General features: G+C 35.3%; 1 protein-coding gene across 1 annotated transcript in view; it reads left to right on the top strand.

Moving 5' to 3' along the window:
- LOC129282087 (uncharacterized) overlaps window positions 1-17,675 on the top strand; it is a 34,872-nt gene extending 17,197 nt beyond the window's left edge. The window contains exons 4-5 of the mRNA XM_064112803.1: window positions 2,385-2,526; window positions 16,896-17,675. Coding sequence (XP_063968873.1) covers window positions 2,385-2,526; window positions 16,896-17,675 — 922 coding nt within the window. The remainder of the gene's footprint in view (window positions 1-2,384; window positions 2,527-16,895) is intronic.
- Window positions 17,676-20,104: the final 2,429 nt, after the last annotated feature.

Below are 20,104 nucleotides of genomic sequence, written 5' to 3' on the forward strand. Positions count from 1 at the left end.
CGGGGATGATAAAACAAAATTAAAATGTTGTATAAAGGATGTCCTTTTTCTGGCTTTTTGCCCCAACACTACGTGTTTAGAGTCCCAATTTGCGCGAGGTGAGGAAGGTGGGACCTTACTAAACCAAATGGTGTGTCATTAGGTAAAACCGACGACCGACGGACCCGTGACACAACAATAAAATTTACTTGTTTAGGGGTTCATTTCAGGGAATACTTGCCAAGAGTATAGTTTTGTTTCCAATACTTGTTAAGGGTAGGGTTTCAGACGCCAATACTTGTTAAGGGGTGCATTTTCAGAACATGGAAATAAGTGTTTAGGGTGCTTTTCGAGACCCCGTGGTCGCACATGGTATCCACTCGTCAATGGAAGTGGCCCCCCCGGGACATTTTCATGTGTTCAAGATTTGATATGAATGTATTTCAACCATCTTTAAGATATACATTCTATTAATTTACATCAAAATTAATACAATACAATCAAAATACATACAAAAGTAGAGCTAATAAAAGTACCACTAAATATTGTCTGTTGGCTGTATTTTGCCTTCACACTTTGACTAATTATTGTCATTGACATATGGCTTGCATGTATAAATATATAACAGTTGTTGAACTACCTTCTATAATTTTCCTAATAACAAATGACTATTTTGCAGTATGAAGTAAATGGCTTCTTAAGTATCTACTGTTGGATACATTTATGTTGAGATCTGGGCCCTCTATTACAAATCTTAATGATTGATCGCATGTCTTATTTTACAATTGATTGTACTGTTCATTACATGGAATTAATCGTACAGATCGACCATAAAATCAACGGCCGTGCTCTGTGTGTCTGGGCCTTGGAGTTGATGTGGCATTCATGTCGAATCATTCCCATTTGTACAGAACAGGTGCAGGTATCTAGTTACTCGTGTGCAAGCGTTTGGCGCAGAACCGTATGTGAAACATTAGAAATGATTATTCATGTCATTTTCTATGAGAGGGGGGCCTAATGTGAAGATTCTGAAGATGTTTACTATAAATTCATTTTTAGATTAGTATTCTCCTTTTTAAAGATGTGATTACCCCCAAAAAGTTTGAATTATTTTTAATATTTTAGTTTAGATATTGATATTTTGCTATTTGATGTTTTAAGCAATTAAATTGTATATTTTCTTAGTGCATGTATCCAGCAATGATAATATTTGAGGTACATCAATATTTCCCTGGTTAAGTTCTGCACTACCTTTAATAGGGATAGTTCATATGTATTTTTAATTTGCCCCTTATCATAATCAAAGTAATATTGAATGGGTTTGTCTGTGTAGTTTTCATCTGCGCTTGATTTTATATATAGGGTTTTTTCAGTTATTCTTACAGAAGGGTTGTTTATCTAGTATGTTTTGCTTTTAGAAATAAAGAGGGTAAAATAATAAGTTAATTTTGATCTATTCAGTCTCTGTCCTTTGATCTGTGCTATTGGACTTTTATTGTACAACACGCAGGTTGACTAATAATATGATTTTTTTAATAGACCAAGTAATTGAACTGCATTTATGAATAGGTGTCATATAAATTAAAAACCCCTGGAACTGGGGATTTTCACGAGGATCATGCAAGTATCAGTATCTCCACGGTGCAAGCAAGAATTGTAGTTATGCTGGAGAGTGGAGGATCAAAATTTATGATCTGTTTCCATGGCAACAGACATGACCTGTTAGTCCTAGGGTCTTATAGTGTTTATATTTGATGTGTCAGTGACTAATGGAAAATCAATTTCTGTGAGCTATTTGATTGATGTATGATACATGCTCTTGTAGTTTTGAAGGTTCTGAAAATAAAAGGCAAAATTATGCTGAAATTTATGTTATCATTACAGTAAAAGACGCTATATCCTTATACTAGAACTAGTAGAAATATGTTTTTTTATTATCGTAGCACTACATGTCTCAATAGGTAATTTACCAATAATATTTTATATTCCATACATTTCTGAATGCATTTTAAATGCTACACTTGTTTGAATTTCCCTAGTTTTGGTCAAGATGGACCCATCTTTTGATATTCTCAGTTTTAAACAGCCATAATTAATTTTCTTATTACTTGTCCAATAGCTTTTAACTTTCCAAGATTATAGTTTTATTATTTTTCTGCTTTCATAATCTAACTTTATTTACCAAAGTCACAATTCCCTTTAATTCAAGGCATTAATTTTTTTTTTTGGGGGGGGGGGGAATGTGGTACTAGTTGGTTATCTCAATGATTTTAATTTCTTAAATCCATAAGAAATCAATGAATATGGTTACTAATAATGTCAACCAGTCTTAGAAAAAGAAAAATCATTATTTTGACCATACAGGTGTATTTCATTTTCCTTTCTAATTTCTCCTTATTCTCTAGATTCTACACTCAGTGTAAATCCCCCAATGCCAGGGCCAGACCAGCACCGGAAACGTATGGTGGCTTCTATGCAAATCCTGCTTTTGAAAATACTAACAGTGCTGACTTCTGTACACAACCTTCCACAAATGGACCCAATCAAGTGAGTATATAGTAGAAGAATCAGGACTGTATTGTAAAAGTTACTCCCATTATAACTTTCACTCTAAAAATAAAATGTTAAAGGGGTACTCCAGGCTGAAAATAATATGATTTGAACAGATAAGAAAATCAGATAAACGAAACACTGAAAATTTGATCAAAATCTTACAAGGAATTACAATGATGGCATTTTAAAGATTTGCATCATTCCGATGAAACAGTTCCAGGCATGTCTTCATGAATATTCAATGAGCAAACTGATAATGTCATATCTCCACTTGTTCTTTTGTATTTTATTATATGAAATTAGGTTTATTCAGTTTTTGTCTCACCTGCATAGCAGAGTGAGACTATAGGCGCCGCTTTTCCGACGGCGACGGCGGCGGCGGCGGCGGCGGCGACGGCGGCGTCAACACCAAATCTTAACCTGAGGTTAAGTTTTTGAAATGACAGCATAGCTTAGAAAGTATATGGACCTAGTTCATGAAACTTGGCCATAAGGTTAATCAAGTATTACTGAACATCCTGCCTGAGTTTCATGTCACATGACCAAGGTCAAAGGTCATTTAGGGTCAATGAACTTAGACCATGTTGGGGGAATCAACATCAAAATCTTAACCTAAGGTTAAGTTTTTGAAATGTCATCATAACTTAGAAAATATATGGACCTAGTTCATGAAACTTATACATAAGGTTAATCAAGTATCACTGAACATCCTGCATGAGTTTCACGTCACATGACCAAGGTCAAAGGTCATTTAGGGTCAATGAACTTTGGCCGAATTGGGGGTATCTGTTGAATTACCATCATAACTTTGAAAGTTTATGGATCTGATTCATGAAACTGGGACATAATAGTAATCAAGTATTACTGAACATCCTGTGCAAGTTTCAGGTCACATGATCAAGGTCAAAGGTCATTTAGGGTCAATGAACTTTGGCCAAATTGGGGTATTTGTTGAATTACAGCCATAAATTTGAAAGTGTGTTGGTCTAGTTCATAAAACTTGGACATAATAGTAATCAAGTATCACTGAACATCCTGTGCGAGTTTCAGGTCACATGATCAAGGTCAAAGGTCATGTAAGGTCAAAGAACTTTGGCCACGTTGGGGGTATTTGTTGAATTGCCATCATATCTCTATAAGTGTATTGGTCTAGTTCATAAAACGTGGAAATAAGAGTAACCAAGTATCACTGAACATCTTGTGCGAGTTATAGTAGTTTTCAAAATCAGCACTGCTGCTATATTGAATCGCGTGATGCAGGTGAGACGGCCAGAGGCATTCCACTTGTTTCTACTAAGAACTAAAAATAATGGATTGACAACTTATTAATAGCATTCAATTTTCATTGTTGCAAGTTATTTCATTATAAGGGAGACATATGATTCACACACATATATGCAAACATGAAACAATTATGATATCATGTAATAACATAAGAAAAAGGAAAGTGGGGATGTGACATCATCTGCCCATTTAATGAATATTCATGACAATGTGCATATTGTAATTGTTTTCGCAAAATATTGCTTAACTTTAAAATTCAATTTAGACTTTGTTATTTGTTAACAGATTTTGATGAAATTTTCAGCATTTTGCTCTGTGAATTTTACTCTATTTATTGAGATGTAATAAATATTTTCAGCCCGGAGTATCCCTTTAAATCAACAATTTAATGGTTAGAGGAGTGAAAACCCTTTCCAAATGTTATATCCAACCTTGAATAAAGCTAAATTCCACATTTCAAGTGTTGGGTCGAACCATTTAAAGTGGTATTAAATGCAACATTTAGAACAGGTTATCACTCCTCCAACCTTTCAAATGTTGATTTAACATTTCATTTTTCAGTGTTGTTATCAGTGAGTACTACCATGGTAACAGGCCTCATCAGCCAATCAAATTTGAGCTTTCCATGCTTTGAAGTTACCACACTATCATAGTAAGTTTTTATGCAATGAGATTCATTTTTTTTTTGGGGGGGGGGGATTTGGCCTATCTCTTTTACTTGTTTTCCATCATTTTATTTATTTTTTTTCAAAACCTAAACTGTAAGTGACTACTATCTTCCTCTGAAAGCTTGTTTCAAGTTCACACATTTACACTACAGGTTATTGATCACTTCCTCTTGATAGCCTCATCATTATGATTTAGGAATATCTGTATTATACACAAGTATGTTGACTATTCATTGCCTAGATCTGGTTTAAAGAGCTCAACGCTCTTTGAGAGAAAGTTTGGTGAGAGGTATGTGACTGTAGAATAAATCTGTGCTTTAAATGCCGCTAACGCTGCTGCTATGACGAAATGAAAATTCTCTTTCATCATCATCATCCCATCATTCAAGCATGTCATCTTTTATAATTTAAATGATCAGCTAGCAGTACATGAGCATAGAGGCTGTACGGAGTGGCCGAAAAAGCAGAACGGTGGATTTTCAATACTGTCGCTTCAATTTCTTGATTTTTTATTATTTGCATCATTGATTTAAGGCAAACTCTCATGATAGGAGTGATACCAAGAAAATTGAATTTAGTGAAGTGAATTTGATTCTGTTCCCTTTTCTTGAAATTCAGTCATTTTACAATTTGCAAATTTGAGAGACACATTTAAAAATAATTGTGTTATGAATGAACTATTCAACCAAGTTGCTAGAAAAATTATTTGGGGTGCTTCTGACTTTTGTATTTCTGTTCATTGTTTTTTTTTCATTTGGTTATTCTGTAATGAAATTATTATTTTGTGCTTTAGGCTGCCACAAAGTGACTGATTTTGGAGATGATGTTCATGATTTGTTCATGGAATGTTATGCCAAGTTGATTTGGAATGTAATGCTTTAAAAACAATATTGGTCTGAAGTCACAACAAAGGCTTAAATCATAGGTAACCTGATGGAAAATTCACAGTATTATATTGTTGGATTGCTCCCCAGGGAGTGGAGACAGTGCACACATTGTGTGGCGGGCAAGCCAGGATCTGATGACCAGGGTAATGATCATGCGAATATCTTAGAGTTGTCATCCGACGTATCAAGTGCCATATTATTGCAGAATATCCAGTGTGGTCACAATTTTAAAATGATCAGGGTTTTTGTCTCGCCTGCATAGCAGAGCGAGACTATAGGCGCCGCTTTTCCGACGGCGACGGCGGCGTCAACATCAAATCTTAACCTAAGGTTAAGTTTTTGAAATGACATCATAACTTAGAAAGTATATGGACCTAGTTCATGAAACTTGGACTTAAGGTTAATCAAGTATTACTGAACATCCTGCCTGTGTTTCAGGTCACATGACCAAGGTCAAAGGTCATTTAGGGTCAATGAACTTAGACCATGTTGGGAAAATTATTTTCAAAATCTTAACCGAAGGTTAAGTTTTTGAAATGACATCATAACTTAGAAAGTATATGGACCTAGTTCATGAAACTTGGACATAAGAGTAATCAAGTATCACTGAACATCCTGTACGAGTTTCAGGTCACATGACCATGGTCAAAGGTCATTCAAGGTCAATGAACTTTGGCCGTGTTGGGGGTATTTGTTGAATTACCATCCTAACTCTGAAAGTTTATGGATCTAGTTCATAAAACTTGGGATATAAGAGTAATCAAGCATCACTGAACATCTCCTGTGAGTTTCAGGTCACAAAACCAAGTCAAAGGTCAGTTAAGGTCATGTTGGGGTAATTGTTGAAGTGCCATCATAACTTTGAAAGTTTATGGATAGAGTGAATGAAATGTGGACATGGGTGTAGTTGACAGTCTTAAGTCTCCGTTCAAATGTCATTTATGGTCAATGAACGTGGTATTATGTCATTATATGAATGATGTTTTTGTGAATGATTATTTTATAGTAGTTTTCAAAGTTAGCACTGCTGCTATATTAAATTGCGTAATGCAGGCGAGACTGCCAGAGGCGTTCCACTTGTTTAGATAATTTCACACCGTAGACATTTCTGCAGTTTGAGTGATCACAGTGTGTTCACAGAGACTGATAAAGAACTCTTGAATACGAGATTCACAATGTGAAATTTGAGTATTTAACAGTGTGAAGATGTTCTCTTTGTGTCCCATGATGCTGTGATAATGAATCCAGTGTGTCACCAAATTCTATCTAGCAGGGAATAGTTTGAGTCATTAGCAGTTCTGTGAAAGTAGAAGCTCATGTCCTACCCTGCTGAATGCACAATTTTGATATGAGAAATCAAATTATTTATTTCAATTAATGTCTTTTAATGCTAATCACATTCAGCCAGTCCCAAGACATGCCTTTAAAAAAATAATGATTTGTAGCTATATATTCCCCTTGATTTATTGAAACTTCTGATACACCAAATAATTAGTTCTTTAGTAATCAGATAATTAATTATAGATATTGCAATAGCATTTTATCCACTATACTTTAAGTAATTCTGTAAAAACTCTTGCAAGTAATGCAGTCAAAACATGTTCTCCAAATGTAATTTGTGATCAGACAAATTGCCTTCGACTGATTTTAGAATTAGACGCCAGGGAAATCGGGAAAACATCCATTTGTTTTCATGAATTGTCAGCGTCACTTTTATTTTGCCCTACTGAATAGACACACATTAATTGATATTGCCAACAGCACTTGTTGTATGACATATGATTGATTTGGAGAAGAGGAGGGGGAGAGAAATTCATGGATTGGAAGAATTCTTTCTATCTGTATATTAACTCAACTTTTAAAGAAAGGAGAAAAACAGACTGGATGAAGATCTGTTAAAGTATTATGTAGACTGAAAACAAATATTTTTTTTTCTTATTTTTTTTTCAAATAGAAATTAAAGATGTTTGAAAGAAGAAATTAATGATATGAAAGAAATAATTCATTATTGATCCTGAATTATCATGCACTATACTTTGTGATTTCAGACTTGTTATCAATAATCAATGGTTTCTTCTTTTTATTTCAAAAAGATAATTCTTTGATAGTTTGGAAAAAGCACGACAAAGTTTTAAATAGCTTAATTGTGCCTGGACTGAGAGGTGAAAAGGGACATTTAAAGAGAGAGAAAAAATAATGTTATGTATATATGTAGGTGAGATGACGAGATATGTGGATTACTTAATTGTCATATTTCAGAGCTGGTTTTGTGCTCTTTTAAATCAGTATTTAGATTTCATCTTCTGTTTCATACCAAGGATTACCTTGGCCATACACTCTTAAAACAAAAAGGATGAAAGGGGGAAGACGAGTGACAGCGTTTTCCATCTCTTTAAAAATTCTGTCTCTCCTCGGCTCTTTTAAGAGGCAATTCACCCCTTTCTAACTTTTTATTTTTAGGTGTACTTCATGATTTGTATATTGTCAATCTTTCATTTTTATCTGCCAGTTAATGAAAAAAATCAATCATTTTTCCAAACTGTGCAAATCCTTTTGACATCACCTAGGCCAAGTCCTATATCCTACAACAAATAGATTTGAGTAATATATTTTCTAAAGATCTTATTTTAAGAGCTGATTTTGATGAAGTTTTTAGTGCAATACTAGTTTGATTTTTCTCTTTTCTTCAAATCTACATATTGTTGGGATGTACTTTAAAACATTACTCAATGTTTATCACAGCATTCATGTCCAGGATTTGCATCATTCATGCATGCACAGTATCACATATTCTCTATGGACAATGTTACAACATCCTGAAAAATAAATCTAATTAGGGAGAGGATTGTTTAGAAAATAGTATGAAGGCTATGTGATTAAACTTGATAATTGAACCATATTAAGGGAAGGATTTAATGGTCTTTTCTGACATTCTGAAAAATGAACTTATCTTTAAGGCCTAGCTGTCACATCATTCCTTGTAAGCTTTGCGTGCGACCTGTGAATTACTACTTTTGCTACCCACAGGTTGCAGTATTGACCGTATCTTGCAAGTATCTCGCATGCAGTTGCCTGCAGGAGCACATGCAAGTCTGCTTTGCACATAGAAAAGTTTTGAACATGCTCAAAACTTTGTTGCGGGTGATTGCCCGCAACTCACCTGTACACTGCAAAAACTCCGGCATGGATGCATTTAACACCAGCCCGGAATCTATATATATGTCCACACCAGAGAAGTATTGAAACACCAGTTTGGAATCAAACCGATACTGTTTTAATACTAATTGGTGTTGTATAAACACCTATCTGGTGTTAGACCAAAATGAAACTGGTGTTGTTTGCAGTGCATGGAACAATGTGACAGGGCCTTTATGTGGAGATGATTGTTTTAGATCTTAATAACATGATAGTAGAAAGTAGTGTGAAGGCTTTGTGATAAGTGATAATTGAACCATTTAAGGTGAAGATTTGTTTGTCTTTTTATTCCTAAATTGGCAACAGCCATGTTTTGTTTTGATTAAGCTATCAAAGGCTGAATTGATCACAGAAAAATCTTAAAATTGACAAATATGACATTCTTATATTTGCTTTGAAAACATTTAGCGTAGGCTTAAATGATTATAATATGCTCTTCAAATTTGCTCCTTTTTCAAAAAGGTATAATATTATATCCTCTTTTGCATATTTGCTTTCAGATTAATAACAAATGGAATTGAAAAATAATCTATCTTGGCTCAAATGGTCACAGTATTTTCTTAAAACTGGCAATGAAAATATGTTCTCTTTTTCAAAATATTGATACAAATGGGATTTAAAAAATTAAAGTAAATTTGAAAACAGTAACTTCTACTTCTTTCATATTTTCAAAATAAGCAAGATATCAATATCAGATGTTGCAGCCAAGATTTGTCAAAATTTAAGACTCTTCATTTCTTTTAACATTTCATTTGTTTATATGTATACCCTAATACATTGTTTAATTTAAATTCCTCAGAGGAATGTCAATTTTAATGTTTATTGTCCTGTACAAAATTGATCCCAATTTATAAGTGGAATTTTTTTTTTCATAGGGAAACAGTATAACCAAATCTTTTTTAACGTCTTTATTTTTGCAACAACGTGGAAAATAGGTGTGTGGAGTATTTTTTTTTTTTGGGGGGGGGGAGGGGGGGGGGGAGGGGGGGGGCTGAGATGCTTTGCCAGATCTAAAAAAATGATGTATTGTAATTTGGCATTGTCAAATTCAATTGTTTTATGGAAAGTGACAAAGACTGAGGATGTGACTCAAAGGAGGAGATAAATTAGAAACAGATTTTCCCTTTCTAGTTCTACATCAAGAGAGCAATGGTAAATCTGGGATTTTGGCTTATTATAGATGAGCTTAATGCATCAGAATATTAGATTTAAAGCATTTTCAAAAGGATTTCATTTTCATGGCCGAATGAAGGTTTGTTTCATTGAAGTGTCTGCTGTAATGACAAAATAGACATGGCTAGAAATATAATTCATTACATGATTATGTGGACTACTTTTGTCTTGTCAACAGGAGGGGTGAATACCCCCTAATTTCTATTAATATCCTTTTTTTAAAGCATTGTAAGTTCCATTGACTTCCTTCATTATCTTGCAGGTTTAGTCTATTTATAATCCTGTGAAAAGAGACAAATATTTTTTTTTTGCTCACTCGCTCGCTCAAAATTTTTAAAGCTCACAACATCCAAACCCCGGCCCCCTCAAAATTTTGCCTCTTCATGCCACCAGTGACATACAACCCAGACATCAAGAAGGACTATCATTCCCAAGCCTATTAACAACCAAAAAAAATTACCTTAAGTTGTTACTTTCACACTCGCTACCATCACTTGATGAAGCACATGTTAAAATTTGGATGGTTGATTCCTATAAGCATGGACCTATTAACAAAAAACGCTTGAAGAGTGATTCTTTTGAAATGCACTTTTCTTGGCTTTACATTCACATATACTCTACTTGCGTGATCAGCTGTGCAGCTTAGTTTATATTGCAGTTTTCCAGTTCAATTTAGTGAAGATTATAGCTGTGTATTTTGGGTATAATTCACTTTGTATTGATTTGAAAGAAGACTAAAGAGGAAAATCTGTTTCCCTACGGTCTCTTGGGTTAGTTCTATAGATGAATCATATTATTCAGAGGGGGGGGGGGGGGGGCTGGTATCATCGTGAGTGCATATCCCGTTAATACAATTTTGTTGTGGTAATTGTCAGACTTCTTTTGCTCCCAGGTCCTTTATTTTCTTGTTTCTTTCCTCATTTGGCTGGACATCTGTTAATAGCTCTATGGCTGGACCAAGGTTTTGGCGAAATCCATATCATATGCCAAAGGTCAAATTTCAAAGGGGCAACTTTACAATGATTAGGGGTTTGATACCAACAAAATTGTGATAGAGGATCAAATCAATAAATTGGGAAATTGAAAATAATCCATCAAAGTAAAACAGAATCATGATTTTTTTAAGTTTCTATTTCAATCATGTCATTTACGAGCTGCTCCCTCATAATTTATGTTGTGTGTCATTCCATGAATTCTCATCTTTTCATCATTTATAATGAATGAATAGATCTTTCAACATAAATTCTAATATTATGATTCAATAGCAATGTTTTATGGCGAAGAAGAGAGGGAGAAAAAAAAAAAGGTTTTCCATGTTGATATTAATTTGCGAGTACAAAACAATTAGCAAATTGATGCACTCTTTGCATGTAAAATGGATGGAAAGCAAATCGTGCCTGTATAATTTATCACAATTGCATAGTTGGTAGTATTTGTAGGTGATTATATATCCTTATGATGCTAAGAACATTCAATACATTCTAATATGCAAGAATCTCAACACATGAATATTGAGAGCCAGCTGCATGTGCCAAGACAAGATTCATTCATGTTCTGTTCATGTCTGCATGTACATACTATCAATCAGGTTTGCTTTAAGTGAGATAAGTGTTTACAAGGTTTATACTATCAGCAAGCCAGGGATGATCCCATTAAATCCTCATTGATCCATTCAATCTATGCTGTATCACTCACAGGATGAGTAAAGGAGATTAATTAGAAGACTCTCTACCCGCCCTTCCTCCTCTCATCTCATTTACCCCCTTCCTCCAACCCCTTCCACTTCTCATTCGATCCAATTCAGTTTCCTCCCCATTCATTCCTTTCCTCCCCTTCCTCCCGTTTCAGCCACAGTACCCTACACTATTATCTTGCTTTCTCGATCCCTCCCCCGCCCCTCATACCTGTATCCTGATTCCCCCTCCTCCTCAGCACTACCCTCTCTCCTCATCCCCACCCCCACACCACCGTCCTCTCCACTTTTCTTAACCCCCCCCTCACCCTCTGTCTCCATGCACCCTTCCCTTTCCCTCCCGTACAGTGCGTCCCACAAAAAACGAAACCGAGATTTAGCGATGATTTATCATAACTTAATCATAAATAAAATAGACAAATGACCTACCAATGTAAAGCTTAGAATCTCCTCTTTCATCTGGTATTATTTAGATTATTCCTTTTTCACGCATGATTGAGCAAAATCAATTCGAAGAAAGGATGCCAAAAACTCATTTGGTGGGGGGTATCTGAATTTCAAAAAGAAAACCACATTTTTAAAAAGTTCAATATCTGATCTTTAATTTGATACCTCAATTACAGAAAATGGTCAAGAAATAACAAAGTTCTGGTTATTTGAAATAAGGCTTGAATTTCAATAATTTCATAAAATGAAGAGGTTTTACAGGCTAGCGTTCAAACTCACTCGACACTCCGTTTTGTTGACGATCAGCCATGCATTAAGTCTTATGTTACCGTGCGATAGCTTCTGTGGGAAACCGGTGAAAACACGTTTATTTAATGAAATTATGGAAATACAAGCATTGTTTCGAGGGATCATAACTTTTTTACTACTTGACCATTTTCTGTGATTTAGGTATCAAAGAAAAGAGAAGATATTGAAATTTTTAGTCATGTGATTTTCTTTTTGAAATTCAGATACCCCCCGCCAAATGAGTTTTTGGCATTCTTTCTTCGAATTGTTTTTGCTCAATCATGCGTGAATAAGGAATAATCTAAATAATACCAGATGAAAGAGGAGATTCTAAGCTTTACATTGGTAGGTCATTTGTCTATTTTATTTATGATTAAGACTTTAAGTTATGATAAATCATCGCTAAATCTCGGTTTCGTTTTTTTCTGGGACGCACTGTTTAACAGGCATAACTCATTTTGAACTTGTAAAAATACAAAATCAAGACCTTTGACCTATTATTTTTTTCCATTAATTGCTTAATAGAGGGCAATAATCTCTGACTCTGAGTCAATTTCCACATTTTGGGGCCAATTCTAGATTTATTTAACATCCATGCACTTTATTTAGTAATATCTAATTGGTGCATTTATTTTTAATTTGATAGACTTTCCTGCATTGAAAAAAAATATTTTTACATCTATATTTTTGTTCTTTATCAAATAATTTCAGTTCAATATTGTAAAATATCCTTGTTTTAAACTGAATTGTCACATTCACACACACATATTTTTCTTTTTAGGTATCATTTTCATGATCCCAACCTACTTGTTTCATAGACTGGGTTGGGGGTTTGAGTTGTGCCAAAGGTTATTGAAATCTCAATTAAGAATAGATTTGTCTGTCATCTTCTGATCCATGGTTTCATAGTTTTCAATCAATAATCAGTATTGTTATGAATATATGAGGGACTACACCCAGCTAGGGGATTAGCAGCCAAGAATTTATCCAAGGAAGCGAATTAATCAGGGCTAAAAATAATATTTTCAGTTGCAAGGAACACACTACTCCCAACTGGTCATTCAGTGTCTTGGTCAGTCATAACAAAATCTTAAAGTCTTTTTGATTAATCCTATGGACAAAGGTATAGAAAGGTAATTTCAAAAGCCTTTTTTCCATCCATTTTAGTGTGTATGTGCCTCCAAAATCATGCCATTGAAAGTCAAATTTGACCTCACCAAAATAATAGCATTGATTTTTCATATAGTTTGCAAGTATTTATAATATATAATTTTCTTTTAAGTGCGCTTATAACATTAAAGTTTTAATAAGATTTTTTTCTTGTAGCCTTTGTGTATTTGAAATTCATAGTTGTTTCATTTGGAAGAAAGACGTAGAGCAGACAACAATATCTGCTTATAATTATGTAGGTATGTGGGTCACAGAATTGCCAAGTGTTTTTATGTTAGTCAATGTAGATTAACCATCATCAGAAGAGATAGCAAGCAAAATAATACTAGTAGTCCTTTCCGAATTGTAGGTGAGTAGTTGACACATTGTTATTAGTTCCCTACACAATAACTTTCTTGGGAGAAATATGTAATCTTATGTATCTACACTTTTGATTTGTTTTTTCTATACCAAGTTACTTCATATCAAGAATGTATAAATACAGATGACACTGTTTATAATTTTCAGGCTGATGATGAGTTCCATTTAAAAAAAAAATATCATGTTAGAACTATTGTTTTCAAATAAAAAAAGCATACATTTATCTTTTCTGTGGTCAAATGACTGAAGTGATGATGATGATGAAATTTCAATAATTGAGCGAACTTGATATGATTGCCAAGGTAAAGAATACTGCCCAACTTGGGAATTGTGAAGGTCATGGTGGAATTAGTAGGGTGTCAGTCTGTCAGATTTGTAACATATAGTTTCTATTTTTGGTAGAGAACTAAACCCTGTGAACTAGATCATAATGTGTTGAGTGTTTTTAATTAATATCCCACACCTGTTTGTGAATTGGTTCTATTTGGGATACATTTCAAAGTATTCGGTGGAAGATTTATAATTGATTATAGTCATAATTGTAATGATAGCCGTATTAGTCAGAAAATTGGTTGGTATTAATTAGTCTGCAACCACAGACTCAAATTTGATACTTTAACAAATGATACCATGTTGAGGTGAAGACTGGCTCCAACCCAAATGTTTGAATCTAGTCTTACTACTTCAGACTCTGCCTTATTTACTATGTGAAAACCAAAGGCCTGTGCATGTAGACTAAGTTGGTATATTCATTCACATGCAAACACCTCATCTACGAGAAAGTGATACTGAATTTCAATTTGCAGTTTGTACAGTAAGCTACTTTTATCAAAAGCTTCCTCTTGTCATATTACCAATAACACCCAACATCCCCCTGAGTCCACCTACAAAAAAAAGACATAGAAAACAAAAAGATATTGCAAATTATTTTCAGCAATACATAAAACATGTTTGATTTGAAGAAAGTGTTGAATGATTTTCAAACTGAAGGGTGACGGCCAGGCCAACGTTCTAGATATTGGAGGGAACATCCCTTCAGCTTGTATGAGGGTTATCTTGTTCTGCAGAGCTAGGTTAGAGGAGGCAATGAAGATATCAGTGAGAAGTGGCTGCATCCTTTTTTAGGTTGGGGATGGCAGAGAGAGAGAGAGAGAGAGGTGGGGAGAAGGGTAAAGCAGGGGGGAGAGGGGGAGATGCAAGATGGGAGGGAGGGATCAAGAGAGATGGGAGCAGGGGGGAGAGGGGAGGGATAGAATGAGAGAGGGGTGGGAGGGGGAGATAAAGAAATAAAAAAGTAGGAAAGAAACAAATTGGGAGAGAAGGGAAGAGAGGGGGAGACCAAAGGGGAATAGGAGAGAGAGCGAGAGATGGAGGAGAGGGGGGGGGGAGGGCAAGAGAAAGAAATATAAAGAGAGGGGAGAGATGGTAAGAGAAGGGATAGATGACGAGGAGAGAGATGGGGATGGAAAATACAAAAAAAGGAAGAGGGAGAGGGGAGATATATATAGAAGGGATCATAAAAGATAGATGGGAGAAGAGAAATAGAGGAGAGATCAAGGAGCATTTCATAGACCAAGATAAATTTCTTATCAATGATTGATTTGATCCCAGCCAATCAGGGTCCCGTTTCATAAAGACTTGTTATAATATCAAATGCAAGATTTTTATAACAAATTTACTATCAGCCAATCAGAGTGAAGGATTTCAGTAGCTTTTAACTGTTATTGTAAATTTGTTATTAAAACAAGTTTTATGAAACGGACCCCAGATGCCACAATTTCACTCACTTACAGCTGTCATTGAAATCACTGATAAATCTCTTGAAATGCTCCCCTAAGAGAAATAACTACATCCTTAACTCTTCCAAGGGTAGGTGATAGATGAATGCATCATTTCATGTAGCTTTCATGAGTTCCTTCCTCCTTCCTTATCTTCAGTGCTTTCAAATGCCCTCGCTGTCACGTTGCACACTTAATTTTAGGATATTACTTACACATAGCCTTTCTGCATTTATTCAATTCACAGATACAAATAATAACAATCATAAATAAGTATTCCCTAATTACATTTACTGTTTTAGGCATACAAATATCATTTTAATCTAAGAATTTTATTATGTTCTTAGTAAATTCAGAAGGAGATATGAATTATCTTGTTTTATCCATACCAATTTTATGTATGATTGCTTAATGGATAGAATTACCTTGTGGTTATGATCTTTAGAATCCCACAATGGATTCATGTGCTTGGGTCATACTTGGATTTTCATATCTGGAAAGAGGTTGTTTCTATGATTTAATGACAAAAATTTTATATCATTTTGGAAAGCATGATCATGCAAGCATGTAAATAATGCATATGGCATGAAACCAATGATATATTCATGTAATACTCATTTCATTATTCATCTTCAAGTATTCTACATCAGAATAATGCAGATGTACATCAATGAAAATTGCAAGAACTATTTGTGAAATAATCTAATATTTTTTGACAAGCTCGGTGCGTATCATGTCTGTTAATTCCAAGATGTGTAAGTAAGGTGCAGAAAATATCTGCATCAAAACTATGTAGATTATTCTGCTGCTAATTATGTGGCAACAACAATGTGTCTTCTCTGTTTAATCATGGAGAAACATCATAGGGAAACACAGGAAACTTCAGAATCATAGAATTTAAACGACATTTTGACATATTTGGTTTCCCATAATTTCAGCACAGATTTAGACCATGACCTAATAAAGTTAAACTGGACTTCAGAAAACAAGCCAGTATCTAATTTTAGAGATATTTTGGCATTTGGATTCACAATATCAATCGAGAATAGGATAAGTTTAGTTATTATGAAATGCACATGATACCTTATGTCCTGTGTTTCTTTTAATATTTGAAGTAGAAAATTATTTAGATTTGTCAGATGAGATTCTCTCTTTTGAGGGTGAAAAAGTTTTAAATTATAATCTTTCCTATTAAAATCTATCAATGAATCAATGAAAATGAAATTGTGCAATTGTGTATTGAAGACAACCCTGATGCTGCCAGCTTTGCAGGCAATGACTTTTCAAATGCAAACTAGGTTTTGCAAACTTCACTTGTCTGTCCATGGTGGTTTAAATTATTTTCACTGACCAATAGCCTATAGGATTTGACCATTAACAGGAAGTGCCTGACTGTTTCCTTTATGTTATCTGTCCATAGGGAGGTCCTATAGTGAACTCAAGCCAGACGAACACTCGGATTGCAGCGGAGCTAGCCATCACCCAACTACCCCCTCACCCGGCTTCACGGCCCCTCCATACTCTCCCTGTATGTCAACCAGGGCCTCACACCAATGGGACCTTGCGTCAAGACCAGACACCAGATTCCAACAAGACAAGCACCTTGCCCCAAGGTAGTGATCTAAACCCCTATCAACATTCCCAGAGGCGCAACACGCTTCCTGCAAACTCATCCCCCGCAAGCGCTTGCAGTAGTGATCAAACAAAGTTGCCGGATACTGCCCTGGATGTGCCGCTGTCGCTGAAAGCAGGAACCCTGCCCCCAGAGAAGGTGATAAAGAACACCGGATCTACCCCTTATCAGGAGGGGAGTGTACCGCACTACTGCACGCTCAATCGCAGGTTTGCCAACGGCAAGAAGTCGCCCAAGCGATTCAGCAGGACAAGCTTCCTGTGGAGGCATAACTCCAGCAGAGACGGAAAGGACGTTGCGCCCGATCAGTCATCAGCTGAAGGCACACCGACCCGGTTCCAGTGTCCTGCGCAGGATCTAGTCTTCGCCAATCCTGCAGCCAAAGATGAGGATTGCAACAAGAACGGTGTCTTGACAGAGATTGACCTGACTGATGACACTCGGTCAATGATCTGTCAGACCAAACCGAAGATAGATAATAGGGATGACGGGAACAGGTTTGACTTAAACAAGAAGACAATTGAAAACTGTAGTCCAGTCATTGCAAATATGTCAGACAAGAACTGATGAATTTCAATGAATTACCATCCTACCTTATTTCAATGTGGATCATTAAAGTTTGATAACAGAGAAATTGATAGCTCATGTCTTGCATTAAACATGAAATAAAGATTGTGATGCTATAGTAGTCAAACCATTTAAGAGTTTGACTAATAATAATATCAACTTTTTTTCAATGAAATACATACTGTATGTATAGTAACAATTTGATTGTCATGGATATGATTAGAGATCTTTTTACTCAATCTCATGTATTACTTTTGATATCTACCCAAAGTCTAAGATTTATGTTTCTTATTATCCATCAGAGGAATGTTTCTGATCATAATGAAGTACATTAAGACTTGCAATATAATTACAACTCTGCAACTCTCTCTCTATTATGAAATATCATTTGCTAGATAAAGCTATATCGGTATTTCATTAAAAAAAAATCTTGCCCTGTAGTGATAAACATTATTATGATCAAGTTGCTTGCTGGCCTGGCAGGAGTGAGTGTATTAAATGATAATTCTGACCTCTTTTTTTACCGGGGGGGGGGGGGGGGGGGGCGGTCGGCCTTTCAATATGAACTTGAATTGCTAAGTAGAAGATATTTTTTAATAAAAAAAATCTATTGTTTGAAATGAATTCTGAAATAGTAATACAGCGCCAGATCGACGTAGCTCTATCCCTTAATTGTTGAATGCCAAACAGGGTAGCAGCAACTCCCATTTTTTAATGTCTTTTGGTCTGACACATCTGGGGTTTGAACTCCCGACCTCCCAGTTGTGAGGCAGATGCTCTACCAACTGAGCCAACACACCGGTCATGCCTTCTGAAGTATGAATCTGAAGGTTGTACCTTGATGCTGTCCTGGAAAGGAGCGTGATTAATCCAATCATCCGTTTAGTAATATTGAGTATTTTGCTCTTTCATTTAACAGGAAACCTTAAACACTTGTGCCATTAACGATTCATGATGAAAATCATCAGAATGAACCACAAGATATTGCTCTATGAGATTTGTGTACTTGTTATGTGGTTTCATATGCCATGATTGGTATTTTAAGGAATTTAGCTTGAATCAACAAATATTTTTTTTTTCCATCATGATTAATATCGGGGAGGAAAGGGTTAATATTACACATGGGAGTGTCAATATCAGAGATGCATCTTTTGATAAACTACAAGACCTTGTAATAGAGAGTGATGTGATAGACACAACATATTTTCACCTCTCACTTGCTTTTTATCTTGAGAAACAAAGATCACATAAGTTCAGCTTTTCATGTATTCAACAGGCAAAGCTGAACGACTTGCAACAATGAAACCACTGCAAAGCATTTCCAAGTTATTACCAAAAGTAAATTTCACATCAGGTTCATAGGATGTCAAAGCTGCCAGTGTCGTATAGGCCCGTATTCTGAAGTCTTGTTTAAGAATGAAAACTGATATAGTTCTTCTTAATCCGTAAGCCATGATCTCTGAATTTACTAAAATTATGGGAATAAACTTTGTTTACATTGTACATTTTTGTGTTTACTGTGTTAGTTCCTAGTGCTTCAAGGATTAAGAAGAACTATTTCAGTTTTCATTCTCAGACAGTTATTAATGGTTTGATTGCCAAATATGCTGATAAACTTGAGTCTCAACTGTTTAAGCTATGTGTCACTGCCCAATTGGGTAAACTAAAACTTTAGATCAGAGTTTGCATTAAACCAGAGTTCTGAAAACAGTCCATAGGCTCTGGTCAGGGCTACAAACGTCCTATATGCTTGGGGTGTTTTTAACCCCCTTCCCAGCCCCCTAGAATAATTGATGAATATTAGGGACAGGTCCCATATTCAAAACAGGTGTTTGTGAAATGATGTGTAATCTTCTATTTTTGTATTTCCCTTTAGGTGTTTCTAGTCATTGCCAAAATATGTCTGGATATAGTTTATATTGTGTATTCATATTTGCCAGTAAAATTGCAATTATGCACTTGAATTATGAAATTCTTTGTAAATATATTTATGTAATTGCAGGCATCAAATGCCAATTATTACATGTTATTGTAGGCATTATATTCACACTTGTAAAATCAGGAAAATTTTCTGATTGTTATTCCATGCATTCAAGTCTACCTGGGCATGTCAGATTTTGTACTTAAAGGTCAAGTCTACCCCAGAAAATGTTGCATTTGAATCAGAAAAATCAAATTTCCTGAAGAAAACAAAAATTGTATGGATGGATTTCCATACAGTTGAGATTGATCGGATTAATCGTAACTCTTTGTAAGATGGGGCCCGGCCTGCTAAATGATGCACAACAGACTTTTGACAAGGGACCTTGGAGGGGTACTCCAGGCTGAAAATCATTATATCTGAGTAAAACTCACTGAGAAAAATGCTAGAAATTTCATTGAAATCTGGATTTCAAAAACCTGAATTATACAACATTGTGTGGAAACAG

The sequence above is a fragment of the Lytechinus pictus genome, chromosome 18, assembly GCF_037042905.1.
Source record: "Lytechinus pictus isolate F3 Inbred chromosome 18, Lp3.0, whole genome shotgun sequence".
In the NCBI taxonomy this organism is placed as follows: Eukaryota; Metazoa; Echinodermata; class Echinoidea; order Temnopleuroida; family Toxopneustidae; genus Lytechinus; species Lytechinus pictus.